The sequence below is a fragment of the Mustelus asterias genome, chromosome 20 (assembly GCF_964213995.1).
Source record: "Mustelus asterias chromosome 20, sMusAst1.hap1.1, whole genome shotgun sequence".
Classification (NCBI taxonomy): domain Eukaryota; kingdom Metazoa; phylum Chordata; class Chondrichthyes; order Carcharhiniformes; family Triakidae; genus Mustelus; species Mustelus asterias.
This window is the reverse complement of record NC_135820.1, coordinates 383,986-406,645: the sequence shown is the minus strand read 5'-3', so window position 1 is coordinate 406,645 and position 22,660 is coordinate 383,986. Positions and strand designations below refer to the sequence as shown.

Here is a 22,660-nt window from a genome sequence, read left to right as displayed (position 1 = left end):
CTCAACGGTGACGAGTCCACCACAGCTGCAGGCAGGGCATTCCACACCCTTACTACTCTCTGAGTAAAGAACCTACCTCTAACATCTGTCCTATATCTCTCACCCCTCAATTTAAAGCTATGTCCCCTCGTGCTAGCCAACACCATCCGAGGAAAAAGGCTCTCACTATCCACCCTATCTAATCCTCTGATCATCTTGTATGGCTCTATTAAGTCACCTCTTAACCTTCTTCTCTCTAACGAAAACAACCTCAAGCCCCTCAGCCTTTCCTCATACGATTTTTCCACCATACCAGGCAACATCCTGGTAAATCTCCTCTGCACCCTTTCCAACACTTCCACATCTTTCCTATAATACGGCGACCAGAACTGTACGCAATACTCCAAGTGCGGCCGCACCAGAGTTTTGTACAGTTGCAGCATGACCTCCTGGCTCCGAAACTCAATCCCTCTACCAATAAAAGCTAACACACCGTACGCCTTCTTAACAACCCTATCAACCTGGGTGCCAACTTTCAGGGATCCATGCACATGGACACCCAGATCCCTCTGTTCATCCACACTACCAAGTATCTTACCATTAGCCCAGTACTCTGTATTCCTGTTACTCCTTCCAAAGTGAATCACCTCACACTTTTCCGCATTAAACTCCATTTGCCACCTCTCAGCCCAGCTCTGCAGCTTATCTATGTCCCTTTGTAACCTGCCACTTCCCTCCGCACTGTCTACAACTCCACCGACTTTAGTGTCATCCGCAAATTTACTAATCCATCCTTCCACGCCCTCATCCAAGTCATTAATAAAAATGACAAACAGCAGTGGCCCCAAAACAGATCCTTGCGTTACACCACTAGTAACTGAACTCCAGGATGAGTATTTCCCATCAACCACCACCCTTTGTTTTCTTACAGCTAGCCAATTCCTGATCCAAACCACTAAATCACCCTCAATCCCATGTGTCTGTATTTTCTGTAAAAGCTTACCCTGGGGAACCTTATCAAACGCTTTGCTGAAATCCATATACACCACATCAACCGCTTTACCCTCATCCACCTCTTTGGTCACCTTCTCAAAGAACTCAATAAGGTTTGTGAGGCACGACCTACCCTTCACAAAACCGTGCTGACAATCCCTAATCAAATTATTCCTTTCCAGGTGATTATAAATTCTATCTCTTATAATCCTTTCCAATACTTTGTCCACAACAGAAGTAAGGCTCACCGGTCTATAATTACCAGGGTTGTCTCTATTCCCCTTCTTGAACAAGGGGACAACATTTGCTATCCTCCAGTCTTCTGGCACTGTTCCTGTAGACAATGACGACACAAAGATCAAAGCCAAAGGCTCTGCAATCTTCTCTCTAGCCTCCCAGAGAATCCTAGGATAAATCCCATCCGGCCCAGGGGACTTATCTATTTTTACCCTTTCCAGAATTGCTAACACCTCCTCCTTATGAACATCAATCCCATCCAGTCCAACAGCCAGCATCTCAGTACTCCCCTCAACAACACTGTCCCTCTCCAGTGTGAATACCGACGAAAAATATTCATTTAGTGCCTCTCCTATCTCTTCAGACTCCACGCACAACTTCCCACTCCTGTCCTTGACTGGCCCTAATCTTACCCTAGTCATTCTTTTACTCCTGACATACCTATAGAAAGCTTTAGGGTTTTCCTTGATCCTACCCGCCAAAGACTTCTCATGTCCCCTCCTGGCTCTTCTTAACTCTTTCTTTAGGTCCTTCCTGGCTAACTTGTAACTCTCAAGCGCCCTAACTGAGCCTTCACGTCTCATCTTAAGATAAGTCTCCTTCTTCCTCTTCACAAGAGATTCAACCTCCTTAGTAAACCACGATTCCCTCACACATCTGCTTCCTCCCTGCCTGACAGGTACATACTTATCAAGGACGCGTAGTAGCTGTTCCTTGAACAAGTTCCACATTACAATTGTGCCCATCCCCTGCAGTTTCCTTCCCCAACCTATGCCAGCTAAATCGCGCCTAATCGCATCATAATTTCCTTTCCCCCAGCTATAACTCTTGCCCTTTGGTATATACCTATCCTTTTCCATTGCTAAAGTAAACGTAACCGAATTGTGGTCACTGTCACCAAAGTGCTCACCTACCTCCAAATCTAACACCTGGCCTGGTTCATTACCCAGTACCAAATCCAATGTGGCCTCGCCTCTTGTTGGTCTATCTACATACTGCGTCAAGAAGCCTTCCTGCACACACTGGACAAAAACCGACCCCTCTAAAGTACTCGAACTATAGCTTTTCCAGTCAATATTTGTAAAGTTAAAGTCCCCCAGTACAACTACCCTGTTACTTTCGCTCCTACCCAGAATCATCTTTGCAATCCTTTCCTCTACATCTCTGGAACTTTTCGGAGGTCTATCAAAAACTCCCAACAGGGTGACCTCTCCTTTCCTGTTTCTAACCTCAGCCCAAACTACCTCAGTAGACGAGTCCTCATCAAATGTCCTTTCTGCCACCGTAATACTGTCCTTGACTAACAATGCCACACCTCCCCCTCTTTTACCACCTTCCCTGCACTTACTGAAACATCTAAACCCCGGAACCTGCAACAACCATTCCTGTCCCTGCTCTATCCATGTCTCCGAGATGGCCACAACATCGAAATCCCAGGTACCAACCCATGCTGCAAGCTCACCCACCTTATTCCAGATGCTCCTGGCGTTGAAGTATACACACTTCAAACCACCTTCCTGCCTGCCAGTACACTCCTGCGACTCTGAAACCTCATCCATGACCTCACTACTCTCAACCTCCTGTACACCGGAGCTACAATTCAGGTTCTCATCCCCCTGCTGATGTGAAGGCAAGGAAGTGTTTCTGTTTTGTGTTACAGATGGGTCGCACGACCGTATGGTGGATAGCAGTGACGTGCCTCAGAATGAGCATGGCGCGTCGTGGGGACACGGAGGAGTCCTTCATCTATGGGTGCTCTGGGGGCAGGGCACCCCTTGTAACAACCGGGCAGGGGAACCCGGAAGCAGATGGCCAGGCCAGCTATTCCCATGAGGGAAGATGGCCCGGATGGCTGGGGTCAAACTCGACCAGATTCTCCAGCCACAAGAGTTTTAAATACGGGCAAGTTTCAGTCCCTTGCACGGAAATTAAAGTGGTGACCGACCGGGTTATGGTGACTGAGGGCAGGTGGGTGTGTTTAACCTGTAAGGGGGACGTCCCTTTAGGGAGATGGTGGTGGCTCAGGAAGCTGAGCCCGGACATGAGGGATCGATCCTCGAACTGGGAAAGACTGGACAACGATACTTACCGGACCATCACGGGGTCACCAGGAGGAATCACGGTATGTTGGGAGAAATGGTGGGTTTATGACCAGGGGATATATTTGTGCCTGTGGGGGTCTGCCGAGGTATGCCCATTCGGGGCATCAATCACCTTTGTAAGATGGCGGCAGGACCCCGGGAATGGGATAGATTGGGGCCACAGTGGGCAAGCATGTGTGGCCCCCAGCACCGGGATGACAATGAAAACCACCAAACTGCTGGTTCAGGTGAAGAAGCCCCTACCCCCAGCCCAACCGATCGACCCTCACAACTGTCCAACCACCACCAAGGGGCCTGAGAATGGGTTAGTACTCGTCTCGACCAAAAGGGTACTGTACCAGGGGGTGCATTACGCCATGGCCTCAGTAGTACTAAACCTGACGGAAGTACGGTTGCCCGCATGGTGCCCTCGCAAGACAGAATTATTGTACCAAGCACTTTTAAAGGATATGTTCCAGAAATTCCATAATCTGGATTTCGAGACATTGACATAGGAGAGATGTACCGCGGGGGAGGGGATTCTTCGATGGGTTCCGGAAGGCAAAGGCGAGGGGTGGTCAACAACGGTTTTACGGCATTTAACACAGGGACGTCCATAATTAACAGCATGGACAACGTGGAACTGGCCCTGCAGATCAATCAATTAAAGGGGCAGCTAAGAAAAGTTCTGGGGGATGAGAATGCGGTGGTAGGATCGGGGTTACACGAAGAGGTGGCAATGACTCTTCACCTAAAAGAGATTATAGCACAATTGGAAAATCACGCAAAAACTATAAATGCTTTGATTAGAGAGGACCGAAATGCATCCAATCAGGCTGCACAAAAGGAGGCGTGTGCACTGTATGGAGCTTGGTTGCTTGGGGAGGGGAGGAGCAACCTGGAGGACCTGAGACAAGGTCGGGTCCCCTCATGGATAAGCAACCAACACCTAGCAGCGCTACACCCTTACAACAGCACTCTGAGTCCTTGTCAGCTTCGTGTGGCCTCCGAGGCCTACCCAGCACCAGTGGATTGCGGGAAATCCAATCTCACCATAATGGGGGTGGTCGTGAGAATCCCGGTGATGGGAACCTCGGCACGACCGGCCCCTCTGTACCGAGTGGAGAACGTGGGAGTCGTTCGTGGGGGGCTAAATATCCGCTACGGGAAGGTCCCGCCCTATGTCATAGTGAGGGAACAAGTTGTGACAAGCATTGACCTTTTGGGTTGTCGGAGCCGGGGAGCACAGGTAATCCTGTGTCCCCAGCACATGGACACCGAGGCTAGGCCTCAGTGTGGGTTCAGAACTGTTGGGGCAGAGCCTATAAACTGCACCATGGAGGCGATGGCGGCAGACCATGTCCCTCCACAGGTGGCATATACAGCCAGTGGGACGTACTGTGTCACCACAAGTGCCCAGCGGTATCAGCATGGACCACAGCAGTGGTGCCCGGTACCACACAGCAGCTTCTGTTTTAAACCCAGGGCAGAAGTCCACGCGACACACCAGCGAATATTGCCCATCCCGGAACCTTCCTCGGTTCACCTCTCGGTACGGGAAAATATAACAGACTTGCATGATTATGTGGCCCATTTTGGGTATGATATTCCCCCAGTCAAGGAGAAATTAAGGAAACTGCTGGCGGCAGTGGAGCTGTCACACAAACACTTTTTCTCCTTGGAGCAAAAGACACTGGATATCGCCAAGGAAATTGAGGATATCAAATCTCCAAGGTGGTGGGACCTGGAATCCTGGATCGAAGTTCCGGTCTGGGTCCGCATTGCATCCCATGTGCTGATTGTCTGTCAGATGATAATTGTCGTATATTTACTATTCACAAAGTGTAAATTTAGAAGGAGAAGGAAGACGGCCAAGCTGCAACAACTGGTGTACCGAGCAGCCAGGCGCAGTCGCCACGAAGCCTCGTCACTATAACATGGACGTATCCCGTATTATAATTGTTTGTACATCAGCTGTGTTCCCTGCCTTTGCAGAGAACTGTCATAATGTATTACTGTAGAGTTCAAATTGCTTGGATGTATAATGTAATTAATGTGCTTTGAGGGTCTAGTTTAACGATTAAAGGGGGTCTTCGGGGTACATAGCTTCACGGAGCCGGCAGGGGTGCTTATAGCTCCTGAGCCTGGAGGAGTTGCCAACCAACTTTGAAACGATACAGTCTGAGCGAGTCTGAATGTATCGTCGGGGCATCTGTAAGTTTTAGGGCAAATCCTCCATGATTAAAGAACCCAGGGATAAGGAGAATGGACAATTTGTTAAAATGGCCTGCTGGCTGTCAAAACTCCCAAGCGCAAACCTGTCGGTGGAACCTTTACAGCCACATGAATATGCAAGAGGCTGGGAATAAGGAGAAGGTCGAGACAGGGATGATCTAATCAACAGGAAACAAAGGAGAAACCATGGCCAGCAGACGAGGGGTAAATAGCCCAGCAGCGAGACAATGAGAACAGAGATCAGCCCATCCACGGAAAACATTAAGACCAAACTCGCTGATGGGAAAACAATCAGGCCGACTCAGAAAACATTAAAAAGACATTATAATATCGATTAAGGGCGGCCCCGACAGTTCTGGCCCTTTGTTCCAGTCGGTCGAAACTACCAGTGATCAAAAATTGCTTTATGTGAGAGAATCACCGGGGAGGTTTAAAAAGGACAAGCGAGTAACGGCTCGCGCTCTCTCTCTCTCTCTCGCTCTCGATGTGTGCCCGCTCTCTCTCTCTCTCGCTCTCGATGTGTGCCCGCTCTCTCTCGCTCTCGATGTGTGCCCGCTCTCTCTCTTAGCTTTTCACCTCTTCCTCCTGGCACTTGGCTCTTCAGCTCTCGCACCACGTGTCCCGCTCCTGCCCGCCAGCCGGACCCGCATCAAGACAAGTAAAGCCGCTCTCAAAGTTGTAAGTACCTCCGCCGGCTGAAGTTCCCAATATAAGGTAGAGGACGAGGGTTGAAAGGGGGTGGTGTTTTGTGAAGTTAAGTGTGATAAGACTGTGTAAAAGTAAGAATTTACGTTGTGCCGACAGTGTTTCCTCCCATAGAAAATAGTTTAAAGTATAAGCTTTATTATTGTATGGTGTGGTGTTGGGAAGGTTGATTTGCTGGTTGAATAAATTGTTGTAACTTTGAAACCCGTTTGGAGCTCGTCTTGCTTTTCTGTTCTCTCATCCGTACTCTGGCGGGGTCACAATTTCAAGAGCTCTCACCGTAAATCCGGAGTCGAGAACCAAGGGTGATCGGAGCGCTTCGAAAACGCTCACTCGGGGGAAACGACTGGTCAGGGATAAACAGTGCAGTTTCCCTCTTTCTCTCTCTCGTGGAAACTACCTGAGTGAGGTGGTTACAGGGTGGCCGTTTGCTCCACCAATGAGAGAGAGAACCACCCAGGCGTTGGTGGTGGTCAGGATACCTGGTGTGGAATAAGGTCCAGGTTACTGCTTAGGTATAAACAGTGAGCCTGGCCCAGCGCTCTCTCCAGCGGAGACTGCCCCAGTGCGGCATTCCTCGGCTTTGAAGTTTCAGAGGCCGCTGGAAAGAGACCCCACAGGTACTGCTGAACCGGTATACCAGCCTGTGAGTGGAGTAAAGGAAACAGACCCGCTACAAATGGCCACCGCGACATGACTTCGGTGGTTTGGGCTCTGCGACTTGCCAGAGGGGGTGAGAGAAAGAAGGAAGATGGAGGAAAGAATTTCCTCTTATCTGTTTAAAAAAACCAACCTCTCCAAACAATGGGTGGGAGCAGCGGCTGCAGCAGAGTGGACGGAGAGTAAAAATTATAATAAAGCACAGGAAAAGGCAGTTTGGCTAGCGTGCTTATCACAGCAGGTAGCCAAGATGGAAAAGCAGATTGGGGATTTGGAAGAGCAACTCCGGGAAGCAAGGGCCGGCGCAGAGGAAAGCGCTAGAGCAGAGGAAGGACTCTATGAGGAACTCAGTGAGGCCAGGCAGTGTATCCTGCAGGCCAGGGAGTCGCATAGGAATGCCCAGGAATTTCTCCAATGCCAGGCTGTGGAGGATAAGGAGAGGGAACGGAACGCCCAAAAACTCCTGGCTCAGAGTACGCAGGGGTACAGGGAGCTGGAGGGGAAGTTCCGGGATATCCAAGCAGCTTACAGGGTGGCCTGTAGCGAGCTAGGGGACAGTGATCATGGGCTTTGCAGGGCAAGGATAGACCAGCTGGAGGAGGCTCCATCCAAGGCTAGGGGACAGGTCTATTTGGTAGGATCAGGAGGGTCCCCCACAGACAGAGGGCTCCAAACAGCTGATGATTCCCCAGAAGCAAGGGGAAATAGATCGCCTCCTGAGGCGCCGGCAACGGGTCCGGGTTGGCAGGTGGGGATCGGGCCATCCAGGGAGGGACGGGCCCAAGGGGGGTGGGAAGAGCACCCCCAGTTAGCAGCGTCTCAGCCATGTGTAGCACACCAGAGGGTGGGGTTACCGATCATGGTGGGAGAGCCAGGGGTAGGAGAATTAAAGGGGCAGCAGCCCCAGGTAGGGCAGATGTGCCCGGTAAGGCAGCGGAAATATGGTCCCCCGGAGGGACAGGCAGATAGGGGGCCCCATAGAGAGCGACATCATCATTCCCCATGGGGCACACGTGCTAAGGGGGATGGTGGCTCACGTTCCCAGGTTGACTCGGGCAGGAGACCCATCATTACATTTGATGGAGGTGCAGCAGGCAGCTGACAGAAATGATTGTGATGAGGTGGAATGGGTGAAACTACTGCTGATGACCCTGGATTCCTATTTATGTAAGGCAGTGACGTCCAGGGAAGGGGGAAGACCTGCAACATGGGCAGCGGCACAGGCAGCGGATCTGGAGGCCATGGGGTTGGATCAGGGTAGTCCTTTCGCCAGGGTGGGGGAAACGAAGCAGCAGGTGGCTGAGTCCCCGGGTATGTTCACAGACAGGCTGTGGGCAGTGTCTGAGGGAGCGTGTGGGACTCCGTTAGATCGGCGGAATCTGGACGAGAGAACCGCCCACTGGCTGAAGACTCTAGTAGCAAACTGCCTCCCGCGAGTTAGGGCAAAGGCCAAACATTAGTTTGACCCAATGGACCCGAACCTTAATGAGGCGGAGGTGATCAGAAAACCCACTCTCGCATACCGCAACGGGGAGAGAGGGGAGGAAAAACCCTCTAACAGCAAAGTGCATGGCATTACACCAGCAACCCGCAAGAGGAGGGAGTGGAAGCAGGAAGGCAGCCGGACTTCCGATAGGAGGCCAGTGTGCTACGGGTGTGGGAAGCCCGGGCACTACAGGAGGGAGTGTAGGAACCCAAGTAAAGCAGTGGAGGATGCGACCCCGGTAGCAGCCGCCCCAACCCCGGAGGTGGGAGCAACCGGGCCGGGGACGATAGATGTAAAAGACTTAATGGCACATCTGCAGTCTAAGACGGGAGGGTCCGGACAGGTGGCCATGGCAACAGGCCAGAGCGCACCCGTGCCCGTGCCTCCAGCGCCGTTATGACTGCCAGCAAAACAACCCACCTTCCTGTGCCCACTTGAATATGGCCCATGTGGGAGACCCTGGGTCAGAATGGAGTTCCAGGATGTGGTCGGGAGTTACCTGCTGGACACAGGTGCTTCCAGTACCATTGTCCACATGGACAATCCCCCCGCATCCCCTCTGTCCAGTGGGGCGCCCTATAGCCTTGTCGGATTCACGGGAAATGAGAAGGCGGGATTTTTATCTGTTCCCCTGTCCATTCGGTTAGGAGTACTCCAGGCGCAATGGAAATGCATCCTGATGAGATGGGAAGAGGAGGGAAAAGGGATATTAGGCGCTGACTTCATAGTGACACATCAGGTCTTAGTGGACCTGAGAAACCACTGTTTGTGGGTCATAGCAGAGGAAGGGGCTGAAAAGGGGGTAATGGTCATTGAGAGGGCACCAGAGAAAGGGGCTCTGTGTGTCGTGAAGCCCAGAGAGGGGTACGATCTAGATGCCCGAGTGAGAAATACCCTGACTGAGTATCAGGGATACGTGAAACAAAATTTGGCCACCTTTGCTACTCACAAGCACGACTGTGGAAGGGTCACCGGGACAGAGGTCAGGATAGAAGGGGGTCCCATGTCCCGACCGCAGAAGCAGTACAATTTCCCCGGGAAGCGGAGGCTGACTTAGAAGTTGCCCTGAGTTCACTGGTCAGGCAGGGCGTCCTGAGGCCAATAGCGACCCACGTAAACTCTCCGCTCTGGCCAGTGAGGAAGCCAGACAACTCCTGGAGGGCCACGATAGACTATAGGGTCCTCAACAAAAACATTCCGGCTGGCGCACCAACAGTGGCAGCCGTAGCAGACCTGTTAGGAGAAATTCCGGCGTCGGCGTCTGTGTTTATGGTGCTAGACATCTCAAAAGGTTTCTGATCGATCCCGGTCAGAGGAGTTTCTGATCGATCCCGGTACTGACGGAGTGCTGCACTGTCAGAGGGTCTGTACTGACGGAGTGCTGCACTGTCAGAGGGTCAGTACTGAGGGAGTGCTGCACTGTCAGAGGGTCAGTACTGAGGGAGTGCTGCACTGCCAGATGGTCAGTACTGAGGGAGTGCTGCACTGTCAGAGGGTCAGTACTGAGGGAGTGCCGCACTGTGAGAGGGTCAGTACTGAGGGAGTGCCGCACTGTCAGAGGGTCAGTGCTGAGGGAGTGCTGCACTGTCAGAGGGTCAGTACTGAGGGAGTGCTGCACTGCCAGATGGTCAGTACTGAGGGAGTGCTGCACTGTCAGAGGGTCAGTACTGAGGGAGTGCCGCACTGTCAGAGGGTCAGTACTGAGGGAGTGCTGCACTGTCAGAGGGTCAGTACTGAGGGAGTGCTGCACTGTCAGAGGGTCAGTACTGAGGGAGTGCTGCACTGTCAGAGGGTCAGTACTGAGGGAGTGCTGCACTGTCAGAGGGTCAGTACTGAGGGAGTGCTGCACTGTCAGAGGGTCAGTACTGAGGGAGTGCCGCACTGTCAGAGGGTCAGTACTGAGGGAGTGCTGCACTGTCAGAGGGTCAGTGCTGAGGGAGTGCCGCACTGTCAGAGGGTCAGTGCTGAGGGAGTGCTGCACTGTCAGAGGGTCAGTACTGAGGGAGTGCCGCACTGTCAGAGGGTCTGTGCTGAGGGAGTGCCGCACTGTCAGAGGGTCAGTACTGAGGTAGTGCTGCACTGACAGAGGGTCAGTACTGAGGGAGTGCTGCACTGTCAGAGGGTCAGTACTGAGGGAGTGCTGCACTGCCAGAGGGTCAGTACTGAGGGAGTGCCGCACTGTCAGAGGGTCAGTACTGAGGGAGTGCCGCACTGTCAGAGGGTCAGTACTGAGGGAGTGCTGCATTGACAGAGGGTCAGTGCTGAGGTTGTGCTGCACTAACAGAGGTGTCATCTTTCATCTGACATTTGAAAACTTGCCCCTCTACCCTCTGAGGTGGACATAACTTGTCCCAAGACATGATCTGGTGGAGTGTTCTCACGAGGCAAAGTTGCTATTTAAAGACAGACACACCAGTCCAAACCACAGTGCTGCCTTACTGTGCAGAATGGAAACTACTACACCTGATATCAAATGAATTATATCTGTACTTACATTGTACAGTCAGTCCGAGGATCCACTCCGATGAAACAGATGGATATCTCACTCTACAGGTGAGATTGTGTCCGTGGTGCTTGAGTGATGGGATCAGGGTCAGAACAGAAGTATAGGTCAGAGTGACACCATGCTGAGTTACAGTGTTTGAGACTGACCCAGGTACGTCAGTGGGAGTGTCCCAGGTTAAGACAGGTGCTGTTCCATTACACGTTGTGTTGAAGGTGCAGCTTATGTCCACACGCTTTCCTGCAATAATTTCAGCAGGGAATATCGTGGGTTTATCTGTGAAATCTAACACACAGAGAATGGATCCTTTTAGATCAATATAACATGAAGCATCAGTTCAAATAGAAATCACAGTCCCACAAGAGAAAGCACTGTTACAAGGATGAAATCTGAATTGAGAGATTACAATGATTATGAAAGAATTTCCTATTTTCAGACTTGCTGAAACTCTGTCAGCAGCTTAATACACTTTCACTCAGTGACCCTTGATTTGACCAGACTGGGGTGAGGGTGGAGGGACAGCTCACAGCTCGGGGAGAACAGGTTCATCACTTTGTCCAAAACCTGCCAAATTTAAATTAAATCCTGTTTGCGATCGGACAGAAACAGTTTGAAACTATCTCTGAACCAACAGCTAAAACAGAATAAGTATTCTATTGGAGTGGAAACGGTAATTCACTTTCTCTCGACACAGACGCTGCCGGCCCTGCTGAGGTTTCCCAGCATTTTCTGTTTTTATTTCAAGTATCCTGCATTTGCAGTCATTTGCTTTAACTGGCATCAGATTTGATCATAAAAAATAGGAACAACTTGGCCCCTGGAACCTGCTGCACCATTCAATAGGATCAGGGCTGACCTGACATTCCTCACGTCCACTTTTCTGTCCTTTCCCCATAACCCTTGATTCCTTTACTGATAAAAACTCTATCCCAGCCTTAAATATACACAAGGACTCTGCCCCCCCCACCCCCCCCCCCCCCCCCAGCTCTCTGTGGCAGTGAGTTCCAACAACTCACTACTCTCTGAGAGAAGAAACTCATCCTCATCTCAATCTTAAATTGGTGCCCCAATATTCTGAGACTCCACCCTCTGCTCCTACACTCTGCCATGAGGGGAAATATCCTCTCAACAGTTACCCTGTAAAACACCTTAAGAATCCTAAATGTTTCAATGAGATCACCTCTCATTCTTCTAAATTCCAATGAATAGAGTCCCAACCTGTTTAACCTGTCCTCAGAAGACAATCCCTCCATAACCAGGGATCATCCCCGTGAACCTTCTCCAAACCGCCTCCAATGAAATATATCTTTCCTGAAATAAGGGGACCAGAACTGCTCCCGGTTCTCCAGATGTGGTCTCACCAGTACCTTGCACAGTCGCAGCGAGACTTCCTTACTCTTATACTCCAACACCCTTGAAATAAAGGCCAACATCCCATTCCCCTTCTTGATTACCTGCTGTACCTGTGTGCTAGCTTTCTGTGTTTCGTTCACAAGTACCCCAAGTCCCTTTGATTTGCAGCTTTCTGCAGTTTTTCCTCTATTTAAATCATACTCTGTTCCTTTGTTCTCCCTTCCAAAATGAACAACTTCACATTTTCCCACATTATATTCCATTTGCCAACTTTCTGCCCAGGTAGTTAACCTATCAACATCTCTTTGTAAACTGTTTGTATCCCTCTTGCTCAGGTTATTAATCAGGTTATTGATCAGATTGCTGTCTGTGGGAGCTTGCTGTGCACAAATTAGACACTAATAAATCCAATCTGGAATTCAGCAGGGACTCATTTACCACAGTGTTCAGAATGTGAAATTCAGGAATTATTTCATTGTCTGTGAATCAATTTGTGATGTCCTGAGGTGGTGACAGGCGCTATAGAAATGTGAGTCTTGCGCCGATATGTCAGAATCTTAAACAGGATTAGAGAGATCGATGGGATTGGATAACCCGATAACATTGATGGACGCAGTCAGTATATTTAATCATTGATATTTAAGTGAGTATTAGAGGTTTATTTCGGACAGAACTGGAAGCTATCACCAGGTTATTGATAACCAGACACTAATAATAAGTTGTGTTTTGTGTTAATTTGTAAACATCACAGTTTGTGTTATTTTCCATTGAGAGTTGAATGTGAATTATTGAGTAATTATAACACAGCACTTACCAGAAACATGAAGCCGGGTTACAGGGTGGTAGTTGTAACTATTCTTCTTGTCAAATTCTATTCTGAAATAATAAGGTCCAGCATCTCCCCGTGTGACACTGTTTATAATCAGGGAACAGTCGCCATCTTTCAGGTCTCCAGACAGCCGGGTCCGATTGCGGAATTGTGGTGCCTCCTGATTGTGATCCCCGGAGTGAAAGGCGATCGATGATGATGACTGTTTCTCATTATTAAACCAGATTCCGACTCGCGGCTGGTTTCCCAAACACGATGGATAACTGTACTGACATGGAATCTGTACACACGAACCTTCCTGCACTGTCACCTCTCGTGGAGTGTCACCTTTCCACTCCTGTGACTGTTCAGCTGGGGAGAGAAATATCAATATTTAACACTGGATGGTTTGTAGATCCCCTACACTCGATATCCACCCCCTCTGTTACTGGCACACAGTGGCTGCAGTGTGGACCATCTACAGAACATAGAAAACTCACGAGTGTTACATCAACAGCACCTCCCTCCCCTATTACCTCTGTCACCCATAAAGACAATATTTGATTACGGTGTGGAGGTCGATATGTATGACTTTTAAACAGGATTAGAGAGATTGATGGGATTGGATAACCTGATAACATTGATGGACACAGTCAGTGCATTTAGTCATTGATATTAAAGTGAGTATTAGAGGTTGCTTCAGGACTGAACTGGAAGCTATCACCAGGTTATTGATAATCAGACACTGTTCTATAATAAGCTGTGTTTTGTGTTAATATGTAAATGTCACAGTTTGAATGTGAATTATTGAGTAATTCTAACACAGAACTTACCAGAAACGCGAAGCCGGGTTACAGGGTGGTAGCTGTAACGATTCCCTCCGTCAAATTCTATTCTGAAAAAATAAGATCCAGCATCTCCCCGTGTGACGCTGTTTATAATCAGGGAACAGTCGCCATCTTTCAGGTCTCCAGACAGCCGGGTCCGATTGTGGAATTGTGGTGCCTCCTGATTGTGATCCTCGGAGTGAAAGGCGATCGATGATGATGACTGTTTCTCGTTATTAAACCAGATTCCGACTCGCGGCTGGTTTCCCAGACACGATGGATAACTGTACTGACATGGAATCTGTACACACGAACCTTCCTGCGCTGTCACCTCTCGTGGAGTGTCGCATTTCCACTTCTTTGACAGTTCAGCTGGGGAGAGAAATATCAACATTTAACCCTGGATAGTTTATAGATCCACTGGACACAAACTGTACTGAATTGAGTGAATTTGGGGGAGAGTCAATACTGAGGAGCTCCGCAATCAATCACTTTGGCAGGATGGAGAGAAAAACAGAATATTATTGAAAATGAGAGGGACTGCAGAATGCAGTACAGAGGGATCTGAGTGTCCTTGTACATGAACCACAAACTGTGAGCATTCTCGTACAGCAATTGACAGAGCCGTGGAACATACAGTGCAGAAAGAGGCTATTCGGCCCATCGAGTCTGCACCAAGCCTCAGAAAGAGCATTTTATTCAGGGCCATCACCCCGCCTTATTCCTGTAAATCTGCACATTTACCACGGTGAATCCACATAACCCACACATCTTTGGACACTAAGGGGAAATATAGCATTCTTAGGAAGACAAATGGAATGTAAGCCTTTATTACCAGGGGATGGAATATAAAAGTGGGGACATCTTGTTACAATTGTACAGGACATTGGTGAAACCATGCCTGGAGTACTGTGCACAGCTCTGGTCTCCTTACTTAGAGAGGAACATACTTCCATTGGAAACAGTTCAGAGAAGGTTCACTCGGCTGATTTTTGGGCTGAGTGGGTTATCTTAAGAGGACAGGTTGAGCAGTTTGAGCATGTACTCATTAGAGTCGAGAAGAATGAGAGGTGATCTTATTGAAACATGTAAGATCCTGAGGGGGCTCGAGAGGGTGAATGCTGAGAGGATGTTTGCCCCTCAGGGAGCACAGTTTCAAAGTAAGGGGTCTCCCATTGAAGACGAATTTGAGGAGGAATTTCTTCTCTCCGATGGTCATTAGTCTGCGTAATTCTCTCCCCCAGAGAGCAGTGGAGGCTGTGGGTCATTGAATATATTCAAGGCTGAGTTAGACTGAGTTTTGATCAACAAGGGAGTCGAGGGTTATGGGAGGGCAGACAGAAAAGTGGGAGTTGAGACCACAACCGGATCAGCCATGATCTTATTGAATGTTGGTGTAGGCCCAAGGCTTTGAACTCCCAAGGCAAGAGTCCGCGTTGCTAAATAGGTTAGGACAGGTTCAGGACAGGCCAGGGCCCCTGGATAGCCAACCTCCACCTTTGGGACATTCTACAAACCCACCATGCACTGTGAAAAAACACAAACAATGCTGTACGTTACCGAGGAACATCCCCTCTCCAGAGCAAGGAGTGGTCCAATCACCTTAAATTCAGAGAATGTTGTGCAGGTTGAAACATGGGCAGCAGTGATTTGGATGACCTCAGGTTTGTGGAGGGGAGAATGTGCGTTGGAATAGTCGACAGTGGAGGTCCTGAAAGCATGTATGAGGGTTTCTGCATCAGATGCCCTGAGACGGGGTGAAGTCGGGCGGTGTTCCAGAGGTGGGAGTAAACGGTCGCAGTGATAGCACGGATATCAGGTCGGAAACTCATCTCAGGATCAAATGGGAAACCAAACTTGCGACCGGATTGGATTAATCTCAGAGAGCTTCCAGGGAGAGGGATGGAGTCGGTCGCTCGGGAACGGAGTTTGGAATAGGGACTGTAAACAATGGTTTTCATTGGAGGAGGATGGTGCGGTCACCGTGTCAAAGGGTGCAGACAGGTGGAGAAGGACGAGGAGAGAAAGTTTCCCTTTGTCACAGACACACAGGGTGTCATCAGTGACTTTGATAAGAAATGTTTCAGTACTGTGGCCGGGGCAGCAACCTGATTGGAGGAATTCAACCATGGAGTTCCGGGAAAGATGGGAACGGATTCAGGAGATGAAAACACGTTCAAGAACTTTGGAGATGGGAGAGAGGTTGGAGACAGGACTGGAGTTTATAAGGACAGAGGGGTCAATGATTGTTATTGTGTGGAGAAGGTCATTGAAGGTTGATTCGAAAGAGAGAGGGACGGCACGCGGAGAGAGAGTGAACTGTTAACAATATCGGCGAACACGGAGACCAGGAGGGGAAGTTGTCCGGTCAGCAGTTTGCTGGGAATCGGATTGAGGGAACAGGAGGTGGCCCTCATGGACAAGCTGTGTTCAAACACAATGGGGGCAATTCTCCCGTCCCGCTGCACTGATCTTTTAGCGCAGTGGGCCGGAAGATTCTAGCAGCGCCCGATTTTCGGGCTCACCGCTGGGCATCCGGACCTGAGCGAATCTCCCAGCGCCGGATTTCCAATGTCGTCAGCTCTGTGTCGGAAATCGGCGGGGAGCTGAATAAATTATGCAGCACCTAATTTGCATGTAATTTAAATACCATTAGCGGGCCCGGGACTGAATTCTCTGGGCCCGCTCGCATTCACCCCCCTACCACCCCCCACCCCCTCCCCGGCCCCCCACCAGGAGTGTTTCACTCCAGCATCTCCCCAATTGTGGGGAGCTGGTGACCCAGGCCCGCTGGAGTGAAGGGGGGCAATCGAGGCCCTGCCAGAGAGTCCAGCGCCGGGAGGGGGGCCCTGGGCATTGGAGCCTTGGCAGTGCCAGTCTGGCCTCCTGCCACTGTCCAAGGGGCAAACTGCCAATGCCCTTGGCACTATGGCACTGACCCTCAGACAGGGGGCAGTGCCAAGCAGGCGGAGCATAATGGGGCAGGGTCTGATGGGGGGTCCTCAGGGAGAACGATCGATGGGGGTGGGGGTTCCCGCTGCCACTCTGCAGTTAGGATCGGTGGGAAGGGAAGGAGGCCAGTGATCGTGGCTGGCATTCCAGGTTGGGGGAGGGCAGCCTTCTGGGGGGGTCCTGACTGCAGGTTGGGAGGACTGGCACTGTGCGGGGGGTGGAGGGGTCAAGGCTGCCCGTATACGTCCGGTAGACAAGCGATTGGGCCAGGGTGGTTGCACGGTGGGCGTTGCAGGATTGCGGGGCTGGCCAGCAATCGGGAGGCCAGCGATCGGGAGGCCAGTGATCGGGGGGCCGGCGATCGGGAGGCCAGTGATCGGGAGGCCAGCAGTGCGAGGCCACTGTGCATACGCTTATCTCGGCGCTGACAAATCGGTGCATGCACAGTGGCCCGCTCAGCACTATGCTGCCGACCTCTCCAGCGGGAATAGCCCCTGCCCACTGAATGTTAATGTGATTCACTCCAGTGCACTCTGCAGTGCACAGAGTCTGGGAGATTCATGTTTAAACTCCCGCTGTAAAAACCAGCGGGATTTACTCCAGCTTTCACACAAATTCAATACTTAGAATTTTGGGGGGAGAATCGCCCCCAACAAGTTCATGGATCTGGAGCAGAAATAGATAAATCATTAAATATACTGACACTGGTTAACACAGGCACAAAAAGCAAATCAAACACTGGGATGTGTTGTTTCCCATTAAGTGTGGGCTGTGAATTGTTGAGTAATTATAATGCAGCACTTACTAGAAACGTGAAGCCGGGTTACAGGGTAGTAGCTGTAACTATTCTTGACATCAAATTCTATTCTGAAATAATAAGATCCAGCATCTCCCTGTCTGACGCTGTGTATAATCAGGGAACAGTTGCCATCTTTCAGGTCTCCAGACAGCCGGGTCCGATTGCGGAATTGTGACGATATCCTATTGTGCTCCTCGGAGTGAAAGGCTGTAGGCTTTGTTCCCCTTTCCTCATTTTTATACCAGATTCCGATTCGCGGCTGGTTTGTCAAATGTGATGGATAACTGTAACGACAGGGAATCTGCACACACGAACCTTCCTGCGCTGTCATCTCACTTGGAGTGTCGCCTTTCCACTCCAGCGACAATCCAACTGGGGAGAGAAATATCAATATTTAACACTGGATCAAAGATCCACCAGACTCGATATCCACCCCCTCTGTCAATGGTGCACAGTGGCTGCAGTGTGGACCATCTACAGGACACACAAAGAACTCCCCAAGGTTTCACAATGGATGGAAGAGAATCCTGGAGTGGACAAGTTCATTCTACATTGGCTCACGGTCCTCAGATCCTGTTTAATGAAGCCAGTCTCCACCCAACACAATGTCTACAAGACGCACCAATAGAGATACATTGAGTGCTGATCGACAAGGCAGGACAATGGATTAGGTGTCCCCATAGCTCCCACCATTTTCACCATCATGAATCACTCATTAGCCTCACCTTCCTGGATCCTCAGTGTCTCAGACAGCGGTTCCAATTGATTGTAATTTGCCTTTAAGGGATTAGCAGCATGACATCACTACTGGGGAAGTGTTTCATGTGATCCAGTCTTAGTTTCACTGTGGCCTGTCAGCAGAACACAGCACACACAGATCTGCTGCTGGTGTCTTCAAACTTTCTATCCATGTACATCTGCTCTCATGTGCCTCGTCTAAATAATTGAACCCACAAAGGGTTAGGGTTTCGGGGAGGCAATGGCCTAGTGGTATTATCATCAGACTATTAATCCAGAAATTCAGCTCATGTTCTGGGGACTGGATTTGAATCTCGTCACAGCAGATGGTGGAATTTGAATTCTACAAAGCAAATCTGGAATTACGAATCTAGTGTTGGCCGTGAAACCATTGTCGATTGTCAAAAAAACCCATCTGGTTCACTGATGTCCTTTGGGGAAGGAAATCTACCGTCCTTACCTGGTCTGGCCTACATGTGCCTCCAGAGCCACAGCAATGTGGTTGATTCTCAACTGCCCTTCAAGGGTAACAGGGATGATCAGTAAATGCTGGCCCGCCAGCGACACCCATGTCCCACAAATGAATAATAAAAAACAACATATTTGTACAATCCCTAATGAGTGATTGGTGCTTTCATATCATTATTAAAACACAACATGATGTTCAGCGGTGGTCAAACATTCTGGGAGCAAGATTCAGTACAGGTACGACACGGTGAACAGCCTTCAGTCACGCGGCATAACATGAGACCACCCTGGACACTTTGATCAAACACAACAGTCGCAGTGTCGGAGAATGTTGAAATCACAGCTGCTGACTGTACAGGAAATCTTTGAAAACAGAAACACAGACATGAAGTGATTGACAAACCAAAAGATGACAGTGATGTGCACAATGAGAGGAAGAGCGTTGATCGATATTTCACTTTATACACATATCCTGAAATGGCCCAACAATGAATTGCAGACCGTAATCCATAAAGATCTCTGAAATTAAAATATTCAGGGTGTGTGCAACAGTTGTACTCGGTGATGTTATCGTTCCAACTGATGTTACCACTGGATAACTCAGATAGCAGAGTGGAAGCTGGTCTGATAAATCCTAACTTTTATCTTTTGTCAGATACGGGGAAGGAGGCGACTGAGCAGAGTCACAGGAGTCAGCTGATGAACTTTTAACAAGTGACCTGCACTGCCCTCTGGGGGAGAGAATTCCACAGACTGATGAGTCTCTGAGAGGGGAAATTCCTCCTCTTCTCCCTCTTCAGTGGGACACCCCTCATTCTGACACCAGCCTCTGAGGAGTTATATCAGCCTCAGCATCCACTCCGTCAAAACCCCTCACAATTATGTTTCAATTCGATCACCTCTCATTCTTCTAAACTCCAGTGAGTATCGACACAAACTGTTCAAAATGTCTTCATTAGACAAACCCCTTCAACCCAGGTATCAGTCTAGTGAACATTCTCTGAACTGCCTCCAATACCAGAACATCCCTCCTCAGTAAGGAGACAAAAACTACTCCAGATGTGGCCCCTCCAATGGCCTGTACAGTTGTAGCAAGACTTCCCTACTTTTACACTCTATCCCCCTTTCAATAAAGACCGATATTTCATTTACCTTCTTAATTCTTTGCTGTTCCAACATGGGAACATTTTGAGATTCATGTACAGGTTCCCTCTGTGCTGCAGCATTCTGCAATCACTCCATACGTGTCTAATATTCTTATTTTCAACACTTCCCGCCAAAGTGGACAGCCTCACATTTTGCCTCCTTATATTCCATCCCACAAATATTTTGCTGACTGACTGAAATGATTTTTATCTCTCTGCAGCTTCTTTGTGTCTTCCTCACAGCTTTCTTTCCTGCCTCGCTCCCTGACTTTCTGTGTCCTGTTAGTTACACAATCTTCTATCCATTTTAATATATCACCCCCAACACTATCAAATTTTATCTGGCACAGTAACCTTTTATGTGGCACTTTATTGAATGCATTTTGGAAATCCGAATACACCACATCTACTCATTCTCCTTTCTCCACCCTGCTTGTTACATCCTCAAAGAATTCTATTCAACCTTTCAAACATGATATTCCTTTTCACAAACACATGTCGACTCTGATTTATGATTAAAATGAGAATACAGAATTCCAAATTTACAGTTGGGACAACAATTTGACATTCAGGATCCCGCAGAAGGTTCGCAGCAACCAGTCGAGGTGACGAGGATTTGTTCTGAGTCGGGATCCTTTGAAATCATCCCAGACAAAGGCAAAGAGGCAAAACTGAGGACAAATCAGATCTACTCCAGCTCCTCTCCCACTGTACAATCCGAGTTCATCCAGGGCACTGAAACCAGGAACAACATGGAAGAATGACGATCCCACAGATCAGTGTGAGCAATTAAAGAAACTCCAGACACAGTCGCCATGACAAGATGTGGGAGTACCAGCAGATTGCCTCAGTGCTTTACAGACTCAGAGATTCATTGGCTCTGTACACTTCTGTAATGGCAGCGAAACACGAACATGATGACCAGAACCCTCTTGTTCCCTGTCCTTCTGAAAGATCCATGACTTCAGCAGGAACCTGAAGAGTTGTTGGTAAGTATCTTAAATCATTGGATTGTCAAATGATTCAACACAGAAGGATGCCATTCTGCCCATCATTCTTGTGCTGGCTCTTTGAAAGATCTATACGATTAGTCATCATTCTCCCTCCCCCTCTCTTTCACCCATATTGCTGCAAGTTTTTCCCCATCAGGTTTTGATCTAATTGGCCTTTTGAAAGTTCCCATTGAATCTGCTTCTCGCACCCTTTCAGGCAGTAAATCAATCGCCTCCTTCTGAGCTGCAAATTTAAACTTTGCAGCAGGTCAGAGACAATCATGAGAAGTTAAATTATTTCACACATTTATACACCGCATGTTTTTCTTCTGTTTCTATTTCAGTTGTCTTGCACCCTAATGGAAGTTTCTAGCGTGGTGTGAATGGACAGGAAGTGTGACGCTGAGCAACCTGTCTATTCTAGAAGCTTCTGTGTCGTCTTCGTGGAACATTCTGATGAAAATCAGCAAAATACACAAAGTTCAGGCCAAGCTTTCAAAGCAACGGGATAGACTTCTCCACCCAGTTTTTATCCCTGATTCTCTACTCAGCACTTCCACTCGCTAACCTATATCCAACAGCAAGTCAAGGTAAGATTCTCCTCCAGCCCCTACAACTCTATCTCTGTAATCTCCCCCAGCCCCAACAACCCTCCGTATCTCTATTGCCTCCTCCAGCCGCCACAACCCTCCCCATCACTGTAACATCCTCCAGTCTATACAAACCTCCCCATCTCTAACATCCTCCAGTCAGTACAACCCTCTAACATCTCTGCTGTCCTCTAACTCTGCTGTCAGACAGGGAGTCAGCGTATATCAGTGAGCACAGAGCTGATGGGTGAATGAGACTTGGTGTGAGTTTGTACACTGGGTCACTGCTGAATTGGTTCCCAATCAGAGCTCAACAAGAATGATCTTTTACAAAGACTATTAACCATAAATCTGTCCAAGCTGTCGAAGATATTACCTTGGAGAAGTGACAGGAGGAAGTAAGATTTCCCGATCATTGTCCACTCCCAGATATTTCACCAGCTTCTCACTCTCAAGCTCTGAAAGAGAAAGGAGTGAATGAGACCTCACCTCTTGTCCGACAGCTCTCGAGAGATCAGAACTGCTTTTAGACAATGTCGTCACAGACTAATTGGATTCTGTGTGGGATGATAGGTGCTCTGCAGAGAGACACAAGGCTTTAAGAAAGAAAGACTTTACTTTTGTTTCTGTAGCACCATTCACCACCTCAAGACATCCCAAAGCTCATGTCTCTGCGCTTCCCTCGATCTTAAACCAGAAAGATGTTCTGTCCGACTGACTTGAGCCTCACAGCCAGATCTCAATAATCAGTAGAAATCTTTCAAAGGCATCAATCATTGGAATCTGTCTTTATAAAGTCACAACATCAACAAAGGACAATGTTGGTCGTGGAAGTGAATTCCAATCGTTCCGTTACTTACCCGGGACCTGTCTGTCTGCTCGCCTGGGGAGTAACTGCTGACCCGCTCTGCTTGGGCTGAATGTCCTCTTCCTGTGCTGCTCCCTCTGTGTGTTTAATTAGAAAGGGTTAATGTTTCACTGAGAGACAAAATGAGGAAGTTGGATCAAAGTGAGCAAACAGCACGTACCCTCGTCCTATCAGCAACCCCTCTGCCGATTTAAGAATAGAAGGACAAAACAGGAACAGACGATGGCCATTCAGCCCCTCA

The 22,660-nt window shown here is 49.0% G+C and overlaps 1 protein-coding gene across 1 annotated transcript in view; it reads right to left on the bottom strand.

Annotated features, from left to right (window-relative positions):
- Positions 1-22,456, bottom strand: part of LOC144508706 (uncharacterized) — a 55,476-nt gene extending 33,020 nt beyond the window's left edge. Inside the window, exons 1-8 of the mRNA XM_078237015.1 lie at positions 22,412-22,456; positions 21,928-22,009; positions 17,625-17,990; positions 13,874-14,239; positions 13,047-13,412; positions 10,871-11,164; positions 6,713-6,831; positions 4,690-4,836 (exon numbers count right to left, since the gene is read on the bottom strand). Coding sequence (XP_078093141.1) covers positions 4,690-4,836; positions 6,713-6,831; positions 10,871-11,164; positions 13,047-13,412; positions 13,874-14,239; positions 17,625-17,990; positions 21,928-21,967 — 1,698 coding nt within the window. The 5' untranslated portion in view covers positions 21,968-22,009; positions 22,412-22,456. The remainder of the gene's footprint in view (positions 1-4,689; positions 4,837-6,712; positions 6,832-10,870; positions 11,165-13,046; positions 13,413-13,873; positions 14,240-17,624; positions 17,991-21,927; positions 22,010-22,411) is intronic.
- Between the last annotated feature and the right edge of the window lie 204 nt (positions 22,457-22,660).